Source organism: Bombina bombina, chromosome 4 (assembly GCF_027579735.1).
Source record: "Bombina bombina isolate aBomBom1 chromosome 4, aBomBom1.pri, whole genome shotgun sequence".
In the NCBI taxonomy this organism is placed as follows: domain Eukaryota; kingdom Metazoa; phylum Chordata; class Amphibia; order Anura; family Bombinatoridae; genus Bombina; species Bombina bombina.
The window spans coordinates 482,827,473-482,847,106 of record NC_069502.1 but is presented as its reverse complement, the minus strand read 5'-3'; the positions used below and the strand labels follow the sequence as shown (position 1 = coordinate 482,847,106).

General features: G+C 39.2%; 1 protein-coding gene across 1 annotated transcript in view; it reads right to left on the bottom strand.

The window, feature by feature from the left end:
• FBXO9 (F-box protein 9) overlaps positions 1-19,634 on the bottom strand; it is a 128,196-nt gene that overhangs the window by 51,154 nt on the left and 57,408 nt on the right. The window contains exons 8-10 of the mRNA XM_053710381.1: positions 11,652-11,770; positions 9,246-9,336; positions 1,694-1,789 (exon numbers count right to left, since the gene is read on the bottom strand). Of these exons, the coding sequence (XP_053566356.1) occupies positions 1,694-1,789; positions 9,246-9,336; positions 11,652-11,770 (306 nt within the window). The remainder of the gene's footprint in view (positions 1-1,693; positions 1,790-9,245; positions 9,337-11,651; positions 11,771-19,634) is intronic.

Genomic DNA, 19,634 nt, shown 5'->3' with positions numbered 1-19,634 from the left:
GGCAGTTAGGTCCCTGAATCAGGAAAAAAAAAGCGTCAAAAGGAAAGCAGGCTAACTCCTCTGGCTATTCTGTACCTGTGTGAGAGTGCCTTCTAATAGCCTGTGGGCTATGTCTGTGCTGTGGAAAGTGGCTTACCTGAAGTAGCACTCCTCCACCGGCTTACCATGCACCAAACTGAAGCAGTATTTAGTGCTTGTACAAGTTTAGCAGAGGATTTTTGAGGAATACCACTATCCCTCAGGGGGAGGCTAAGGGATATGTACCCGTAACACCCAAGGGTAGTTATGGCTGACATTCCTAGGGAGATCCCCACTGCACGCAAAACAGGGTATTCATATGTCACTGTACCATTCAGCTTGCTGGAGATCTCTTCTGTCTTCTTTGTGAATGATATGTCCCAGGGACAAAAGGGTCTCAAATTGATCTGAGATCCCAAACATTAATCCATAAGCAAGTAGCTGGAACACCTCTATTCTTAACCTACTCCTGGAAGGCCAAGAACAAAACTGTAGAGATGGGAGGGACTTAAGCTTGTGTGGGTTCTTGGCCTTCTCCTGGTGGCGGGAATTATATCCCACATGTTATGGAGCCCTATGGACTATTATCATCATCATACCAAAGAAATATATTTTAAAAACTTGAAGATGTTTGTTACTCCATTAGATTGCATTGTGTCATTATCTTTATTAGGGGGTTGTGCACTGCTGTTCTGAATGTTATTTTTATGGATTATGTTAGGTGGTGCTGATCTTAAAGCGACACAAAACCCAAAATTTTTCTTTTAGGATTCAGATAGAGAATACAAATTTAAAAAAGTTTCCAACTTGCTTCTATGATCAAATTTGCTTTGTTCTCTAGTTCTTTGTTGAAGAGATATCTAGCTAAATGACAGTAAATAGTGCTGCAATCTAGTGCTCTTGCTAATGTATAACATTTTAGCAAAACTGCTGCCGTATAATACTAATTATTAATCTTTCTGCTTTTCAGCAAAGAATAACAAGAAAACAAAGAAAATAAAGATAAATTAAGTAAATTGTAAAGTTGTTTAAAATGGTATGCTCTATCTAAATCATGAACGAAAATTTTGGCTTTTATGTCCCTTTAAATTTATAGAACCAAGCGGGCAGTGACCTGAAAAAGTTTGGGAACCACTGGTTTATAGCTAAGAAAGTTAAAGGGATAGTAATGTCAAAATGCAAAAAAAAATAATGAATAGAATATTCAAGTTTATTTCTATTATTATCAATTTTGTTTAGTTCTACTGGTATCCTATGTTACAGAGTAATCCGAGGTGAGCTCAGGAGCAGGCACATGTCTTTTGCCATCTGGCAGCAGTGCTTGCAACATAGTATAAAACTGCAAGAAATGATGTTGCCAACACTGCTACCATAGACTGCTAAAGACACGTGCACGCTCCTTAGCTTCTATCTGCTTACCTAGGTTTATACTTCAACAAAGGATAACAAGTGAACAAAGCAAAATTGTTAAGAAAATACATTTTTTTTTAAATTACATGCTCTATCTGAATCATCAATGTTTAATTTTGTCTTTACTGACCCTTTAAAAAAAACACGTTACGTTGGAGTAAATGGAGTACCACAAAAGTAATGAATATAAAGGTATGCAAAAGGTTTATTTCATATAAATGTATCTTTAGAATTTTACATAAAAAAAATATGTTTAAATAAATACCTTATCATTTTTGTACGTAAACGAGGAACAACGGTTTGGGGCTCGTCAGGAGTGGTTAGCATCATAATATGCCCATCAGGAAAGAATCGCATATATCTAAGTTTAAAATAATGAAACATGGTCAAAAGTAGGATTTGCTCACTTTATTTATGTTAATATAGTAAAAGCACATAAAGCAACTTTTTATGTGTGTGATAAAACAATTAACAAAACAGCTATTCTTCTTCCATCCCTTTGGGGTCATATGTTCTTATAGGCCACAACATAACTACAGTAAAAGCTAATTATATGACAAATAGTTGTGATTCAGTGTTCAATTTAAAAGAATGAGTTGTAATACAGTATGGCAGAAAGTATCCAAATATAGATGTAAAAAAAAAAACAGAATTTATGCTTACCTGATAAATTACTTTCTCCAACGGTGTGTCCGGTCCACGGCGTCATCCATTACTTGTGGGATATTCTCCTCCCCCACAGGGAAAGGCAAGGAGAGCACACAGCAAGAGCTGTCCATATAGTCCCTCCCAGGCTCCGCCCCCCCAGTCATTCGACCGACGGTTAGGAGAAAAAAGGAGAAATTATAGGGTGCCGTGGTGACTGTAGTGTATAGAGAAAGAAATTTTTCAAACCTGATTAAAGAACCAGGGCGGGCCGTGGACCGGACACACCGTTGGAGAAAGTAATTTATCAGGTAAGCATAAATTCTGTTTTCTCCAACATTGGTGTGTCCGGTCCACGGCGTCATCCATTACTTGTGGGAACCAATACCAAAGCTTTAGGATACGGATGAAGGGAGGGAGCAAATCAGGTTACCTAAACAGAAGGCACCACGGCTTGCAAAACCTTTCTCCCAAAAATAGCCTCCAAAGAAGCAAGAGTATCAAATTTGTAGAATTTGGCAAAAGTGTGCAGAGACGACCAAGTCGCTGCCTTACATATCTGATCAACAGAAGCCTCGTTCTTGAAGGCCCATGTGGAAGCCACAGCCCTAGTAGAGTGAGCTGTGATTCGTTCAGGAGGCTACCGTCCGGCAGTCTCATAAGCCAATCGGATAATGCTTTTCAGCCAGAAAGAAAGAAAGAAAGAAAGAGAGGTAGCAGTAGCTTTTTGTCCTCTCCTCTTACCAGAATAAACGACAAACAAAGAAGAAGTTTGTCTGAAATCCTTTGTTACTTTTAAATAGAACTTTAAAGCACGGACTACATCTAAATTGTGTAACAAACGTTCCTTCTTTAAAACTGGGTTCGAACACAAAGAAGGGACAACTATTTCCTGGTTAATATTCTTGTTGGAAACAACTTTTGGAAGAAAACCAGGCTTGGTACGCAAAACAACCTTATCTGAATGGAACACCAGATAGGGTGGATCACACTGCAAAGCAGATAATTCAGAAACTCTTCTAGCAGAAGAAATAGCAACCAAAAACAGAACTTTCCAAGATAGTAACTTGATATCTATGGAATGTAAGGATTCAAATGGAATCCCATGAAGAACTGAAAAAACTAAATTTAGACTCCAGGGAGGAGTCAAAGGTCTGTAAACAGGCTTGATTCTAACCAAAGCCTGTACAAAAGCTTGCACATCTGGCACAGCTGCCAGTCGTTTGTGTAACAAGACAGATAAAGCAGAAATCTGTCCCTTTAGAGAACTCGCTGACAATCCCTTATCCAAACTTTCTTGGAGAAAGGAGAGGATCCCGGGAATTGTAATCCATGAGAATCCCTTGGATTCACACCAACAGATATATCTTTTCCATATTTTATGGTAAATCCTTCTAGTCACAGGTTTTCTGGCTTGGACCAGAGTATCTATCACTGAATCTGAAAACCCGCACTTGGATAAAATCAAGCGTTCAATTTCCAAGCAGTCAGCTGGAGAGAAACTAGATTTGGATGTTCGAATAGACCTTGTACTAGAAGATCCTGTCTCAAAGGTAGCTTCCCTGGTGGAGCCGATGACATATTCACCAGGTCTGAATACCAAGTCCTGCGAGGCCACGCAGGAGCTATCAGAATCACCGAGGCCTTCTCCTGTTTGATCCTGGCTACAAGCCTGGGAAGTAGAGGGAACGGTGAAAACGCATAAGCTAGGTTGAACGACCAAGGCGTCACTAATGCATCCACTAGAGTCGCCTTGGGATCCCTGGATCTGGACCCGTAGCAAGGAACCTTGAAGTTCTGATGAGACGCCATCAGATCCATGTCTGGAATGCCCCATAATTGAGTCAACTGGGCAAAAACCTCCGGGTGGAGTTCCCACTCCCCCGGATGGAAAGTCTGACGACTCAGATAATCCGCCTCCCAGTTGTCTACTCCTGGGATGTGAATTGCAGATAGATGGCAGGAGTGATCCTCCGCCCATTTGATGATCTTGGATACCTCTCTCATCGCCAAGGAACTCTTTGTTCCTCCCTGATGGTTGATGTAAGCTACAGTCGTCATGTTGTCTGACTGGAATCTTATGAATCCGGCCTTCGCAAGTTGAGGCCAAGCCCGGAGAGCATTGAATATCGCTCTCAGTTCCAGGAAGTTTATCGGGAGAAGAGACTCTTCCCGAGACCATAGACCCTGAGCTTTCAGGGAATCCCAGACCGCGCCCCAGCCTAATAGACTGGCGTCGGTCGTGACAATGACCCACTCTGATCTGCGGAAACTCAGTCCCTGAGACAGGTGATCCTATGACAACCACCAACGGAGTGAGTCTCTGGTCATCTGGTGTACTTGAATGTTGGAGACAAGTCTGTATAGTCCCCATTCCACTGCTTGAGCATGCACAGTTGTAATGGTCTTAGATGAATTCGAGCAAAAGGAACTATGTCCATTGCTGCAACCATCAACCCTACTACTTCCATGCACTGAGCTATGGAAGGCTGCAGAATAGAGTGAAGAACTTGACAAGCGTTTAGAAGCTTTGACTTTCTGACTTTTGTCAGGAAGATCTTCATTTTTAAAGAATCTATTATCGTTCCCAAGAAGGGAACTCTTGTCGACGGAGACAGGGAACTCTTTTCTACATTCACCTTCCACCCGTGAGATCTGAGAAAGGCTAGAACAATGTCTGTATGAGCCTTTGCTTTGGAAAGAGACGACGTTTGGATTAGAATGTCGTCCAGGTAAGGTGCCACTGCAATACCCCTTGGTCTTAGAACCGGTAGAAGGGACCCTAGCACCTTTGTGAAAATCCTTGGATTGATCTTTGTGGATAGGAATATGTAGATACGCATCCTTTAAATCCACGGTAGTCATAAATTGACCCTCCTGGATTGTAGGTAAAATTGTTCGAATGGTTTCCATTTTGAACGATGGAACTCTGAGAAATTTGTTTAGAATTTTGAAATCCAGAATTGGTCTGAAAGTACCCTCTTTTTTGGGAACTACAAACAGATTTGAGTAAAACCCCCGACCTTGTTCCACAGTTGGAACTGGGTGTATCACTCCCATCTTTAACAGGTCTTCTACACAATGTAAGAATGCCTGTCTCTTTATTTGGTCTGAAGATAAGTGAGACATGTGGAACCTTCCCCTTGGGGGTAGTTCCTTGAATTCTAGAAGATAACCCTGAGAGACTATTTCTAGTGCCCAGGGATCCTGAACATCTCTTGCCCAAGCCTGAGCAAAGAGAGAGAATCTGCCCCCTACTAGATCCGGTCTCGGATCGGGGGCTACCCCTTTATGCTGTCTTGGTAGCAGCAGCAGGCTTCTTGGCCTGTTTACCCTTGTTCCAGCCTTGCATTGGTTTCCAAGCTGGTTTAGTCTGGGAAGCGTTACCCTCTTGTCTAGAGGCTGCAGAGTTGGAAGCCGGTCCGTTCCTGAAATTGCGAAAGGAACGAAAATTGGACTTATTCTTAGCCTTGAAAGGCCTATATTGTGGGAGGGCATGGCCCTTTCCCCCAGTGATGTCTGAAATAATTTCTTTCAATTCTGGCCCAAAAAGGGTCTTACCTTTGAAAGGGATATTAAGCAATTTTGTCTTGGAAGATACATCCGCCGACCAAGACTTTAGCCAGAGTGCTCTGCGCGCCACAATTGCAAACCCTGAATTTTTCGCCGCTAATCTCCCTAACTGCAAAGCGGCATCTAAAATAAAGGAATTAGCTAACTTAAGTGCGTGAATTCTGTCCATGACCTCCTCATATGGAGTCTCCTTACTGAGCGACTTTTCCAGTTCCTCGAACCAGAAACACGCCGCTGTAGTGACAGGAATAATGCACGAAATTGATTGAAGGAGGTAACCTTGCTGTACAAAAATCTTTTTTATAAGCAAACCCTCCAATTTTTTTATCCATAGGATCTTTGAAAGCACAATTGTCCTCAATGGGAATAGTCGTGCGTTTGGATAGTGTAGAAACCGCCCCCCTCGACCTTAGGGACTGTTTGCCATGTGTCCTTCCTGGGGTCGACCATGGGGAACAATTTCTTAAATATAGGAGGAGGGACAAAAGGTATGCACAATTTTTCTGGGATGACCAAATTGTCACAATCATCCAGAGTAGATAGCACCTCCTTAAGTAATGCGCGGAGATGCTCTAATTTAAATTTAAATGTCACAACATCAGGTTCTGCCTGCTGAGAAATTCTTCCTATCAGAAATTTCCCCATCTGACAAACCCTCCCTCACTGCCACTTCAGATTGGTGTGAGGGTATGACAGAAAAATTATCATCAGCACCCTCCTGCTCTACAGTGTTTAAAACAGAGCAATCGCGCTTTCTCTGAAATGCTGGCATTTTGGATAAAATATTAGCTATGGAGTTATCCATTACTGCCGTCAATCGCTGCATAGTAACAAGCATTGGCGCGCTAGAAGTACTAGGGGTCGCCTGCGCGGGCATAACTGGTATAGACACAGAAGGAGATGATGTAGAACTATGTCTACTTCCTTCATCTGAGGAATCATCCTGGGCAACTTTACAATTTGTGACAGTACTGTCCTTACTTTGTTTGGACGCTATGGCACAATTATCACACATATTTGAAGGGGGAACCACATTGGCTACCATACATACAGAACATGATCTATCTGAAGGTACAGACATGTTAAACAGGCTTAAACTGGTTAATAAAGCACAAAAAACGTTTTAAAACAAAACCGTTACTGTCTCTTTAAATGCTAAACAGGGCACACTTTATTACTGAATATGTGAAAAACTATGAAGGAATTATCCAATCTTTACCAATCTTAATACATTCAAAGTATTGCACCCCAATTTTCAAGCTGTTAACCCTTAAAATGTTGAAACCGGAGCCGTTTACAATTTTAACCCCCTTACAGTCCCAGCCACAGCCTTTGCTGCGACTTCACCAATCCCAGGGGGGTATAAGATACCAAATGAAGCCTTCTAGGAACGTTTTTAGTGGATTCCAGACCCTCACACATGCAGCTGCATGTACTGTACTCAAAAGTAACTGCGCAATAATGGCGCGAAAATGAGGCTCTGCCTACTACAGAGAAGGGCCCTTCCTGACTGGGAAGGTGTCTTAACAAGTGCCTGGTGCTAAAAACGTTCCCCAATGTTATAAAAGTGTGAAATTCAACTTCAAACTGCATATAATACTTAAATAAAGCAATCGATTTAGCCCCTAAAAGTGTCTACCAGTTTATAGCCCATAATAAGCCCTTTATTCTGTTTGATTTTTGACTAAGAAAATGGCTTACCGATCCCCATGAGGGAAAAATGACAGCCTTCCAGCATTACACAGTCTTGTTAGAAAAATGGCTAGTCATACCTTGAGCAGAAAAGTCTGCAAACTGTTCCCCCCAACTGAAGTTCTCTCATCTCAACAGTCCTGTGTGGGAACAGCAATTGATTTTAGTTACTGCTGCTAAAATCATACTCCTCTTTTAAACAGAACTCTTCATCTCTTTCTGTTTCAGAGTAAATAGTACATACCAGCACTATTTTAAAATAACAAACTCTAGATAGAAGAATAAAAAACTACAACTAAACACCACAAACTCCTCACCATCCCCGAGGAGATGCTACTTGTTCAGAGCGGCAAGGAGAATGACTGGGGGGGCGGAGCCTGGGAGGGACTATATGGACAGCTCTTGCTGTGTGCTCTCCTTGCCTTTCCCTGTGGGGGAGGAGAATATCCCACAAGTAATGGATGACGCCGTGGACCGGACACACCAATGTTGGAGAAATCCATATTGTTATCATAGTCTTGGATATGTTGCTATTTTTCCTCAGTCATGAGTGAATGGCAAAAAACATTCAGTTTTGGATGTTTTGTTGTTTCAGAAGAATAGGTGAGAGTTCTCACTATATCTACAGAAATAAAGTGAAAAATTCCACCAGATAATGCTAAACTGGCACTAACTTATCTACATAAAGTAGTACAGATATTTAAAAGGGACATGAAATCCAAATTTTTCTTTCATGATTCAGACAGAGCATACCATTTTAAAAAACTTTCCAAATTTACTTCTATTATCAAATTTGCTTCAATATCATGTTATTCTTTGTTGAAGAGATATCTGAATAGGTAGCATACACATGTATGGAGCACTACATTACAGGAAATAGTGCTGCCATCTAGTGCTCTTGCTAATGTATAACATTCTTGCAAAACTGCTGCCATATAGTGCCGCAGACATGTGCACGCTCCTGATCTAACCTTTCTGCTTTTAAACAAAGGATAGTGAGAAAACAAATACATTTTGACAATAGTAAAGTATATTGGAAAGTTGTTTACAATTGCATGTTCTATCTGAACCATGAAAGGAAAAAAAGGGTTTTTTATATGCCTTTAAAAGTTATAGTATAGAAATTAAATAGGGGCAGTAAATCTAAAATATGTTTTTCACCCCTGTGCATACAGGTTTTCTGCATGAATCAACCTCCTCCCTGGGTCTGCTGAAAAAAACAATATATAATATGTGTGGGTTTCTCACTGTAAAATAACCTACAATTGGGCTTAAAAGTCTGCAGAATCTAAAAATGTATAAATAGCTCAGCACATGGTTCAACAGTTAAGGGGTTACACTTTGCCTTTGTTTTATATATGAGTGCATAAGAAAACACTGCAAGATATGCTCTTTTTCCTGTTTTCATGCTTATGGTAATGATATGTGCTGATCAGTGCTGAATTTAAGTATTTACTTACGTGAAACTAATTAAAAATGTAACAAAAAAAATTAAAATAGAGGATATAGAAAATAAGGCCAGGGATCAAACAGATGTTTTTTTTTTTTTTTTAACAAAATGTTAACCTTATACAACGTCCTAACGGCGTTAAATTGTCCGAATTTTGCTGGGCTTTAGCGCCAAAGGACGAAATACAACGTCCTAACTGCTTGGCTTTCCTGAAGCCACTGGCGCTTCCCTGATAGGATCGCGGTCTGGAGGGCGTGCCTAGCATCATTAGGATGCCCCCGTGCACGATCGCGAGATTTCAATTTGTTTACATCGAAAAAGTTGTTTCAATGTAGACACGTTAACCCCGGCACAGGGTTAAATAAATTGTCAGCATGGATGTAAGATGTAGTCTTGTCTGCCATCATATTCTTTGTGTCTTGGTATATAATAAAAATAAATCCCAAAACATACAAACCTGTAATATTCCACTTGGTGCCAGGCCCGGTAAAATCCATCTAAGGACTGCTCTCCTTGGCGTATATATGTGGTTTTGCTGATATACACACCTGAAAAACATGTAGCAATTAATCATCTTGAAGTATGATTCAAACATGTAATGAAAACATCCTCTATCTTAATTTACAGAGAAGTAACGTCATCAATTAGAATTAAACTTCTGATTAACAAGTTTTAAATTTTACTTTATAATGTAAGGTAATTTAGCCCCACAGTTACTATCTGGTTAAGTTAGTCACCTCAAAAGCTCTGGTTGTTTTAACATGTTGCTTAGCTTACATAAATGCACTTAATGTCTACATAGGTCTCATTTTTTAAATACAGTTATATGTGCCAGATTGGAGTGGAGCGGTATTTATCGTTCCAGCGCTAACTCTGCTAGAAGTAAGTTTTTTGTGTGCATCAGGTAGTGCACATATGCATATACACACACACAGCAAGGAAAGTGCTCTCCAGTAGGGATTGTTTTCCAATTAAATTCTGAGGACAGACTTTTTTGCTGCCTTTGATTACTATTTGTTGCACCCTTGGTTATGACCTTTTGATGTCTGGAGTGCGATCGATCCGTTTTGCAATATATATATATATATATATATATATATATATATATATATATATATATATATATATATATATATATATATATATATATATATATATATATATATATATATGTACACACATCTTAAGACATGTGTATGTATGTATCTCAATGTAAAAAAAAGAAAGAAAAAAAAGGCAGGCAAAGGGCTTTAACTCCTGAGACCTCAGTAACTGTTAGCAAGCCACTCGTAATCTGACCGTATGATGGATAAAAATTGTGTTAAAATGGACAGTAAACAGCAAAAATGCTTCTAGTAAAAGTTACTATTGTTTTTCTGCAGCATACGCACATATCCTGAGAGGGCCTGTGTACCAGTATTCAAACAGCATGCCTGGTCAGAGAGCTGTGGTGTGAATTGCTTCAAACGACTTAATCTGTGTCATACAAAACGCTGACTTTCTGAGAAGGTGTGTTTGAATACTGGTGCATGACCTTCAAAGGATATGTGCATATGCCACTGAGAAACAGTAATAACTTTTACTAGAAGCATTTTTTCTAATGAAAGTATATGGAAAAAATGCTTATATTTTAAATTAAATTGCTCCCATGCAGATTTAATTTTTGACCCAGTCAGCAGTCCTACTGAACAAAGGTTCAGAATCAATAGGGCAGACAGTATAGATGAATGGAAAACAAACAGAATAGAAGAATGTGCATTTTGTAAAATGAGTATATTAGCATCAATCAGGAAAAAAAAATGCACATGATAACAAACAAGGGGGCTTAAAGGGGCATTGTACACTAGATTTTTCTTTGCATAAATGTTTTAGAGATGATCCATTTATATAGCCCATCTGGAAATATGTTTATAAATAGGTTTAGTTTTGCTTATCTTTTATGAAAATTTTGCTGATTTTCAGACTCCTAACCAAGCCCTACAGTGCCAGATGTATACTCGTGTTTACAGACTCCTGCAGGTTCCTGTTTATGTTCGCTGTCTTTTCATATGCAGGGAAGGGGGAGGCGGGGAGTGTCTGCTATTTTTGTTTACCCAGCCCCTTTCAGTGGGTGTCCCAGACTATCTCATCAACAGTGCTAAACTGGGAGCTTCTAAGTAAGTTTGTAAAAGGTTTTATACTGGATTTTAGATCAGTCTCTGTGCATATTCTTCTTTATAGTAGTAGTAGTGTCTATTACATGCAGTTATATGAAAATTGGTGTATACTGTCCCTTTAAGTAGAAGGTAAAAAAAAAAAAAGAAAGAAAAGAAATGAGCATTAACTGTCTTTAAATATAGGTACAGTGTGACCTAGATGTATTTCAATTTAGACAACGTAATTTCATTCAGTATAGATCATCAGATAAAACACTATATACACATCATAGAACAAGAAATATATAAAAGGCAGAAGTTGTGGCATTGATTTCACATTGCTGGAACCATGCTAAATAGTCTACAGTGCTAATGAGTAAAATCACTTGACAAATTAAATGTATCTTACTGCGGAACATAATGCACAAGATAGTAAATCAACAACATTAAAAAGGGACATTAAACACTAAATACTTTTCATGCACCTCCCTCTAATTATGGGTGCAGCGATTTTAGAACCTAGGTTACACTGCACCTATGCAAACACGTCAGTACTGCCAGGCAGTGAAAAATAGACTTCAACGTGGCAACACCCATGACTAGAGGGAGGTGGAGTAACCTCAATAATAAACTTAAAATATATTTAGTGTTTAACGTCTATTTACAAGAACACTGGTTAATAAAAGCTCAGTGACTAAATAGAAAAAAATCTAATTTAGAAAACGTACCATCAAAGCGCACTCTTGGCCTTTCTAGAAACATCTGTCTCCAGGAGGTATATGGGACCAGCTTTACACAGCTTCTGCCCCACACCTTCAAACAAGCCAAGCGCCAGATCTCAGGATCCCTGCATTAGGATAAGCATCACAAATACAAAGATTTTAGAAACAGAGCATAAAAAACAAACAGTTATAGGACGATAATACTTTATGTAATACATTCCAGGCACAGACTAGCACACATACATACACACATGCAAATGAAGTTTGATTTAATGTATATCTTGGTTTACTATAAAATTCTATTTCATGGGACACTGTGCTCAATCACGCATATGAAAGACCAGTTTTTATACGTCAAAAATATTGTTTTGTCTGAAAAGTAAAAGCTGTGTAAACTGAAAATACTACTGCAGTATCGGTTTTGTACATCTTAGTAATCTTTACTAGCCAATAAGAACTGCCGCCTCTGCTTTAAAGGACTGTGTACCCTAAATTTTAAATTTCCTCCCCTTTAATTTGCTCCCAATAATCCATTTTACCTGTTGGAGTGTATTAAATGGTTTACAAATATCTCCTTTACCTTTATATCAGCATTTGGAATGGCTGATGCTGCCTGTAATATCCCTACCTACAGTATACTGAAAGTTTCTATACTTAAGTATTGGCTATAAAAAAGGTGTGTAAACATAAGACAGCATAAGAAATTACACTCCCAGTGGGAGGTAGAGAGAACAATTGAAAATTAACATTTGATTACTTATCTTTCCTAAAGGTCTGATTCTCAAAAACTTGGCAGCATTGAGAGAAATCATCAGCTTATTTTATAGATAACTTTATTGTAAAGGAAAGGTCTCTCCTTAATATAAACCAAATTAGTGAACTCCCCTTGATGAGAGCCACAGTTCCCAAGGTAAAAAATGCCTTTAAAACAATCCCTGAGTGACCACATAATAGTGATGAGGCATCTTATAGAATCTCGCCAGACCAGAGAGCTTTAGAGAATGGCGCTCTAGGTATTGGGGTTTGCTTTACAGACAGAGATAATATAAAGAAGTGTGTGCACAGAAAGTGATAAAATAAGGAGATCTGACTTCCCTGCAAGCTCAACACATTTTATGGGTTGTGGTTTCAAAGAACAAAATGACTATTTCATATACAAAAATAAACCCAAAGACATTTCTCATGCATTTTATACTCTGCGGCTGGTAATTGGAAACACATTAAGGGAAAACAATTTTACAGTATACTGTCCCTTAAAGGTGGAGAGGGGCACACTTCTGCAAGTATGAAAAGAGCTTACATGAGACTTACATGAAAAACAATCTCAAATTTTGAAATACCTTTTTTATTTGAAACAAAGAAAAAGAAGTTGACTACAACGTCTACCCTGCTGACTGCAATAAGTGTGAGATCATCAAAGCGCACTCTTTTGAGATTGTAATATAAATTGTTTAAAGGGACATACAGGTACAAATCCCAAAATCCAGAATTTTTTTGTATTGAGGGTAAAGCAATTACAGAAGCATCCAGTTTGCTCATGAAACATACAAAATATAAATTACACCATCTTATACATGACTAATAACAGTTATTGCAACAACATATTAAAATGTCAAGCTATAAGAAACATAACAGTCACAAAAAAAGTTAAAGAGCAAACCTCTAAACCACCCTCTATCCCCCCCCCCCCCCAGAGAATGGCAAAGAATGGACCTGAATTAATAAGGTTCTCTAATCTGAGGGGTTATATGAACCAGGGCACTTTGGACCTGCACTACTCGGACACACCTCCAGAGTCAGCCAGGACCACGGGTGGGTTTATGGAACTTAAGATTTCATGGAGGGCAAATGATCGATTAAGATTTAGTTAGTAATAGCTACAACTACAAAATATTTAAACTAGAGTATAGCTTCTTCAAGAGAATACCATAGCTAAGTTTAAGCTCAGGAGAAGATTGGGAACATATATACGAACAAATAGCTGTTTATATGTTATACTAAATGTTCGTCCCACACTATAAAATAGGCACAGGTACACTCTAATTAAATAATAACGCTAAAAAACGGAAGGTCATTTTAGGCCTCACATAGGTTATAACAATATCAATAAGGGCAGTCTTGGGACCATGGGAGTGTTAGCTAATAAATAATAAACAAACATGAGCCCAAATTGACTAGAATAGATAACTAGAAAGACTCCCTCTTCTGCTCAAACATTATAGATGCGTGGAGTGCTCAGCTATCCCGGCCGCGGACACCAGAGACACCCCCAAATGAATAAATAATAAGAGAGAGATTATAGATCAGCTGAGTGGGAATAGTAGATCTCATAAAGCTAATCTTTAGGCAAGAATGAAGTTATGCATACAAAAGAAAACCGGTCATAGAAATTATACTGTACATACTAGGGTATTCAAACAAAAACATACAGAAGTGATAACCTAACCTATGTGAGCAAAAAAGGGGGGGTATATTGGCACTGTGAACAATTAGTGGAGGAAAGCCCTAAATAAAATATTAAGGACCGGTGCTACCCTATAAAACAACATGCACAAAGAAAACCACACTTAGAGAAAGCGAGGCAAAGATAGGGTTATAGCACTCACCCTCTAACTAATAATGTGATATTAAAATATAACTTTTAATAATAAGTCATTAAAATAAGTACAGGAACAAACCGCCTGGTACTGTTCCCCACCACACAAACATTCATTCATACCATTCAACACCTCCCTGTCTCCTGGCCAGTAACTGCATACACCGGCATCAGGTGACAGAGGTGAAAGAATCAAAGATTAACACACACAAACGCGTTTCGGCGTGTAATACGCCTTTCTCAATGTTACTGTTTTAAAACTGAATGTAGACAAACCAAGCTCTTCTTGGACTGCCTTTAAATACCCTCTAATTAATATTCCAACCTATCAAATGCTGACACGTCACTGCTCATTCAATGACTCCTAACTGATTACCTGGCAATCTAACACGCCCTCCCTCCTCCCATTGGTTAATGTGTAGGAGTGTGTGATTGCCGTTACTCCATAGGTACAGAGCTTTCAAAGTAAAGTCATTGTGAGATTGTCTTCGTCACTGTTTAAGAAAAATAACATCCTCATTGCCAATTGTGCTGTTAGATATGTGAATAGTCAGTCACGTATAGCAAACATACAATGTTTATACAATTCAATCATGGACACTTCCTTAGATTAGTCCTGTAGTGATGTTTACATGCCTCTATGCACAAACCCGCCCCCTACTTTCCGATAGGTCGGTGGGAGGGAGTGGGAGTATATTCTAAATTTCATTGGTACTCCCCATATGAGGCAACGCAAATACATATGAGCTTTCTAGTGTTTCCAAACCAAAACCGTAAAGACCAAATAATCGAAACTACCCTCGATCACTCATGTCAATATGGGCATCTGTGATCAATAACACATACTCAGTGTTCTTACTTACTGTAGTCATATTTAAAGATAAACTGCTCCCATTGATTACTAAGCGGTATATCAGTAACACGGTCCTCCCTGTTTGACAAAAAAAAATAATAATAATATATATATATATGTGCTAGTAGACAACGATATGTAAATAATCAATTCCGTGTTAAGGACAAAACTAAGCTCACAAATTGCACAAACCACTACTAAGATTAAATCTATGAGACTCTATCGGATTTATATGTCCCAGTCTCATAGTAATGTTCTGAATCTAATGTTAACATGCCACAATGCATGTACGTGCCCCCCACTCTCCAGTAGGTTAGTGGAAGGGAGAGTGAATATATTCCAATTCTCCTTAGATTGAAAATGTCAATGCATACGTCTGTGACCAACAGCATGTCTAAGTGTACTCACCCCTTATGACCATATTTGAGGATAATTAGTCCCATTTTCTAAAGAAGATTAATTCAGTGAAACTGTCATCTCTCTTTACCTTAAAAGATTATGTTCGAGGCTAGATTGTGAAATATTACTGTGAGAATATTATCACTGTGTTAGTAAAGGAAATATTCAACATGTCACTATTTAACTATTCTCTAATATCAAAAAGTGACAGCTGTCATCTAAGTATATATGTCTGAATCTCTAAGCCCACTTATTATTAGCTCCAATGTCACCACCTACGTCTAGGAGGTTCATTAATAAAATGTACCTAACCTATGCCATCAGTGAATTACTCATAGTTAGTAATAATATTTATACTCATGTAGGCTTATGGATCATACACTCCTATCTAGATAACTGAAGTATTTTATGGGCATATTACTATGCTTCCTATAGTTATACAATATATCAGGAGTCAAACTTAAGATATATTGGCACTAGTCCCTCTTAATAGAGTCAGCTCCATAGATTGAATATTTGTATAGCTTGCTGTAATAATGGTTAGATTTAATTTTACAGTTTAATGCTATAAGTTACCAATATAATGATAATAACTCTGACAACGTTGAAAATGTGTCTTATTAGAAGGCTGAATATGTAATATACAAGGGTAATATGTATCACTTAGGATACATCAAAGGAAAGTCCAATAATTGTTGGATTCGTTCATACCGTAAGGCATGACACTATCCAATTTGAATATCCATTTAGTTTCCATTCTCAGCAATTGATTTTCTAAGTTACCACCTCTGATGCCTGGTTTTAATTTCTCCAGGCCCCAGCATTGAAGTGCTTTTGTGTCTCCTATGTGGTGTTGTAAAAAATGTTTTGCAACACTAGTGATTTTCTTATCTTTATCAAGGTCAGATTTAGCGTTTCTGATATTACCAAGATGTTCAGTCATCCTTTTGCCCAGAGTTCTCATCGTCATGCCTACATAGAAAATATTGCACTTGCAAGAAATGCAGTATATAACATTAGTGTTCTGACGGTTAATATACTCTCTAATAGCCCAAGTTTTATTAAATCTGTCTCATTTTGCTTCTTCTTATCATATGTTGGCAGATGGAACAATGACCACACTTTACTGACCCATGATAAATCGGTTTCTTTTTGGCATTTCGGTCAAAGTGGCTGTGTGTCAGATATTCATTGAGATTCTTAGACCTTCTATAAGTAAAGGAAGGTATATCTGTAACCAATTTCTTCAAATGGTCATCAGCTTGAATGACATGCCAATGTTTTTTAAAAATCTAAGAGATTTTGTCACTTTCTTGGTAGTAGGTAGAGATAAATCTAATTGGATTGGCTTTTTTGCGTTCTTTAGGTTTGAGAAGTTCACTTCTATTACTTTTTAACGCCCTGTTATAAGCCTTTGCCAATGATTTGCGAGAGTACCCTCTCTCTAGTAATCTCTGTCTTAAATCAGATGCTGCTAATTTGAAAGATTCGTCAGTTGAGCAATTTCTTCTCATTCTTAAATATTCCCCCACGGGTAAGCCTCTTATTGTGGAGGGATAATGGCTACTCTCAGCATATAGAATATTATTCGTTGCTGTCGGTTTTCTGAAAATATCAGTCTCCAATCTTTCATCCCTTTTCTTAATTATTAGGTCTAAAAATTCTACTTCTTCCACACTACTAGTATACGTTAAATATAGACCAAAGGGATTACAATTTAAAATATTGAAAAATTCTTTTAGCTGATTATCAGATCCTTCCCAAATAAAGAAAATATCATCGATATATCTTGACCAATGTGATATATACTGGGTATGTATCTTAAGTGATTCATGATTAACAACTACCTCAAATATGGTCATAAGGGGTGAGTACACTTAGACATGCTGTTGGTCACAAAAGTATGCATTGACATTTTCAATCTAGTAGAATGAGCTGTAATTCGTTCAGGAGGCTGCCGTCCGGCAGTCTCATAAGCCAATCGGATGATGCTTTTAAGCCAGAAGGAGAGAGAGGTCGCAGTAGCCTTCTGACCTCTCCTCTTACCAGAATAGACGACAAACAAGGATGATGTCTGTCTGAAATCCTTTGTTACACAATCTAGATGTGGTTCGTGCTTTAAAATTCTATCTAGAGGCAACAAACGTTCCTTTTTTGAAACTGGATTTGGACACAGAGAAGGAACAACTATTTCCTGGTTAATATTCCTATTGGAAACCACTTTTGGAAGAAAACCAGGCTTGGTACGTAAAACTACCTTATCCGTATGAAACACCTGATAGGGTGAATTACATTGCAAAGCTGACAATTCAGAAACTCTTCTAGCAGAAGAAATAGCAACCAAAAACAAAACTTTCCAAGATAGTAACTTAATATCTATGGAATGTAAAGGTTCAAACGGAACCCCTTGAAGAACTGAAAGAACTAAGTTTAGACTCCATGGAGGAGTCGCAGGTCTGTAGACAGGCTTGATTCTGACTAACGCCTGTACGAACGCCTGAACATCTGGAACGGCTGCCAGACGTTTATGCAACAAGACAGACAGAGCAGATATCTGTCCTTTTAGAAAACTAGCTGACAGACCTTTCTCCAATCCCTCTTGAAGAAAGGAAAGTATCCTTGGAATCCTAATCTTACTCCATGAGTAATCCTTGGATTCGCACCAGCAAAGATATTTCCGCCCTATATTTTATGGTAACTTTTCCTGGTGACAAGCTTTCTAGCCTGGATCAGAGTGTCTATAACTGATTCCGAAAACCCATGCTTGGCTAGAATCAAGCGTTCAATCTCCAAGCAGTCAGTTGCAGAGAAACTAGGTTTGGATGTTCGAATGGACCTTGTACTAGAAGGTCCTGTCTCAAAGGTAGCTTCCATGGTGGAGCCGATGACATATTCACCAGGTCTGCATACCAAGTCCTGCGTGGCCACGCAGGAGCTATTAGAATTACCAAAGCCTTCTCCTGTTTGATCCTGGCTACTAGCCTGGGAAGGAGAGGAAACGGAGGAAAGACATAAGCTAGATTGAACGACCAAGGCGCCACCAAGGCATCTATCAATGTCGCCTTGGGATCCCTGGACCTGGACCCGTAGCGTGGAACCTTGGAGTTCTGCCGAGACGCCATCAGATCCAGATCTAGTATACCCCATAGTTGAGTTAACTGGGCAAAAACGTCCGGATGAAGTTCCCATTCCCCCGGATGGAAAGTCTGACGACTCAGATAATCCGCTTCCCAGTTATCTACACCTGGGATGTGAATTGCTGAAAGGTGGCAGGAGTGATCCTCTGCCCAATTGATGATCCTGGATACCTCCCTCATCGCCAGGGAACTCTTTGTTCCTCCCTGATGATTGATGTACGCTACAGTCGCTATGTTGTCCGACTGAAATCTGATGAATTTGGCCTCCGTTAGTTGAGGCCATGCCTGGAGCGCATTGAATATCGCTCTCAATTCCAAAATGTTTATCGGGAGAAGAGATTCTTCCCGAGACCAAAGACCCTGAGCTTTCAGGGACTCCCAGACCGCACCCCAGCCTAAGAGGCTGGCGTCGGTCGTGACAATGATCCACTCTGGTCTGCGGAAACTCATTCCCTGAGACAACCACCAGAGGAGTGAGTCTCTGGTTTTCTGGTCCATTTGTATCTGGGGAGACAAATCTGCATAATCCCCATTCCACTGTTTGAGCATGCACAGTTGCAGTGGTCTTAAATGAATTCGAGCAAAGGGAACCACGTCCATTGCTGCAACCATTAGTCCTATTCCCTCCATGCACTGAGCTATGGAGGGTTGAGGAATGGATTGAAGAACTCGACAAGTGTTCAAAAGTTTCAACTTCCTGACCTCCGTCAGAAAGATCTTCATTTCTACCGAGTCTATTATTGTTTCCAGTAAGGGAACCCTTGTGAACGGGGACAGAGAACTCTTTTCTATGTTCACCTTCCACCCGTGAGACCTTAGAAAGGCTAGAACAATGTCCGTATGAGCCTTTGCTTTGTGAAAGGACGACGCTTGTATTAAGATGTCATCTAGGTAAGGTGCTACTGCAATGCCCCTTGGCCTTAGCACAGCTAGAAGGGACCCTAGCACCTTTGTGAAAATTCTGGGGGCAGTGACCAATCCGAAGGGAAGAGCCACAAACTGAT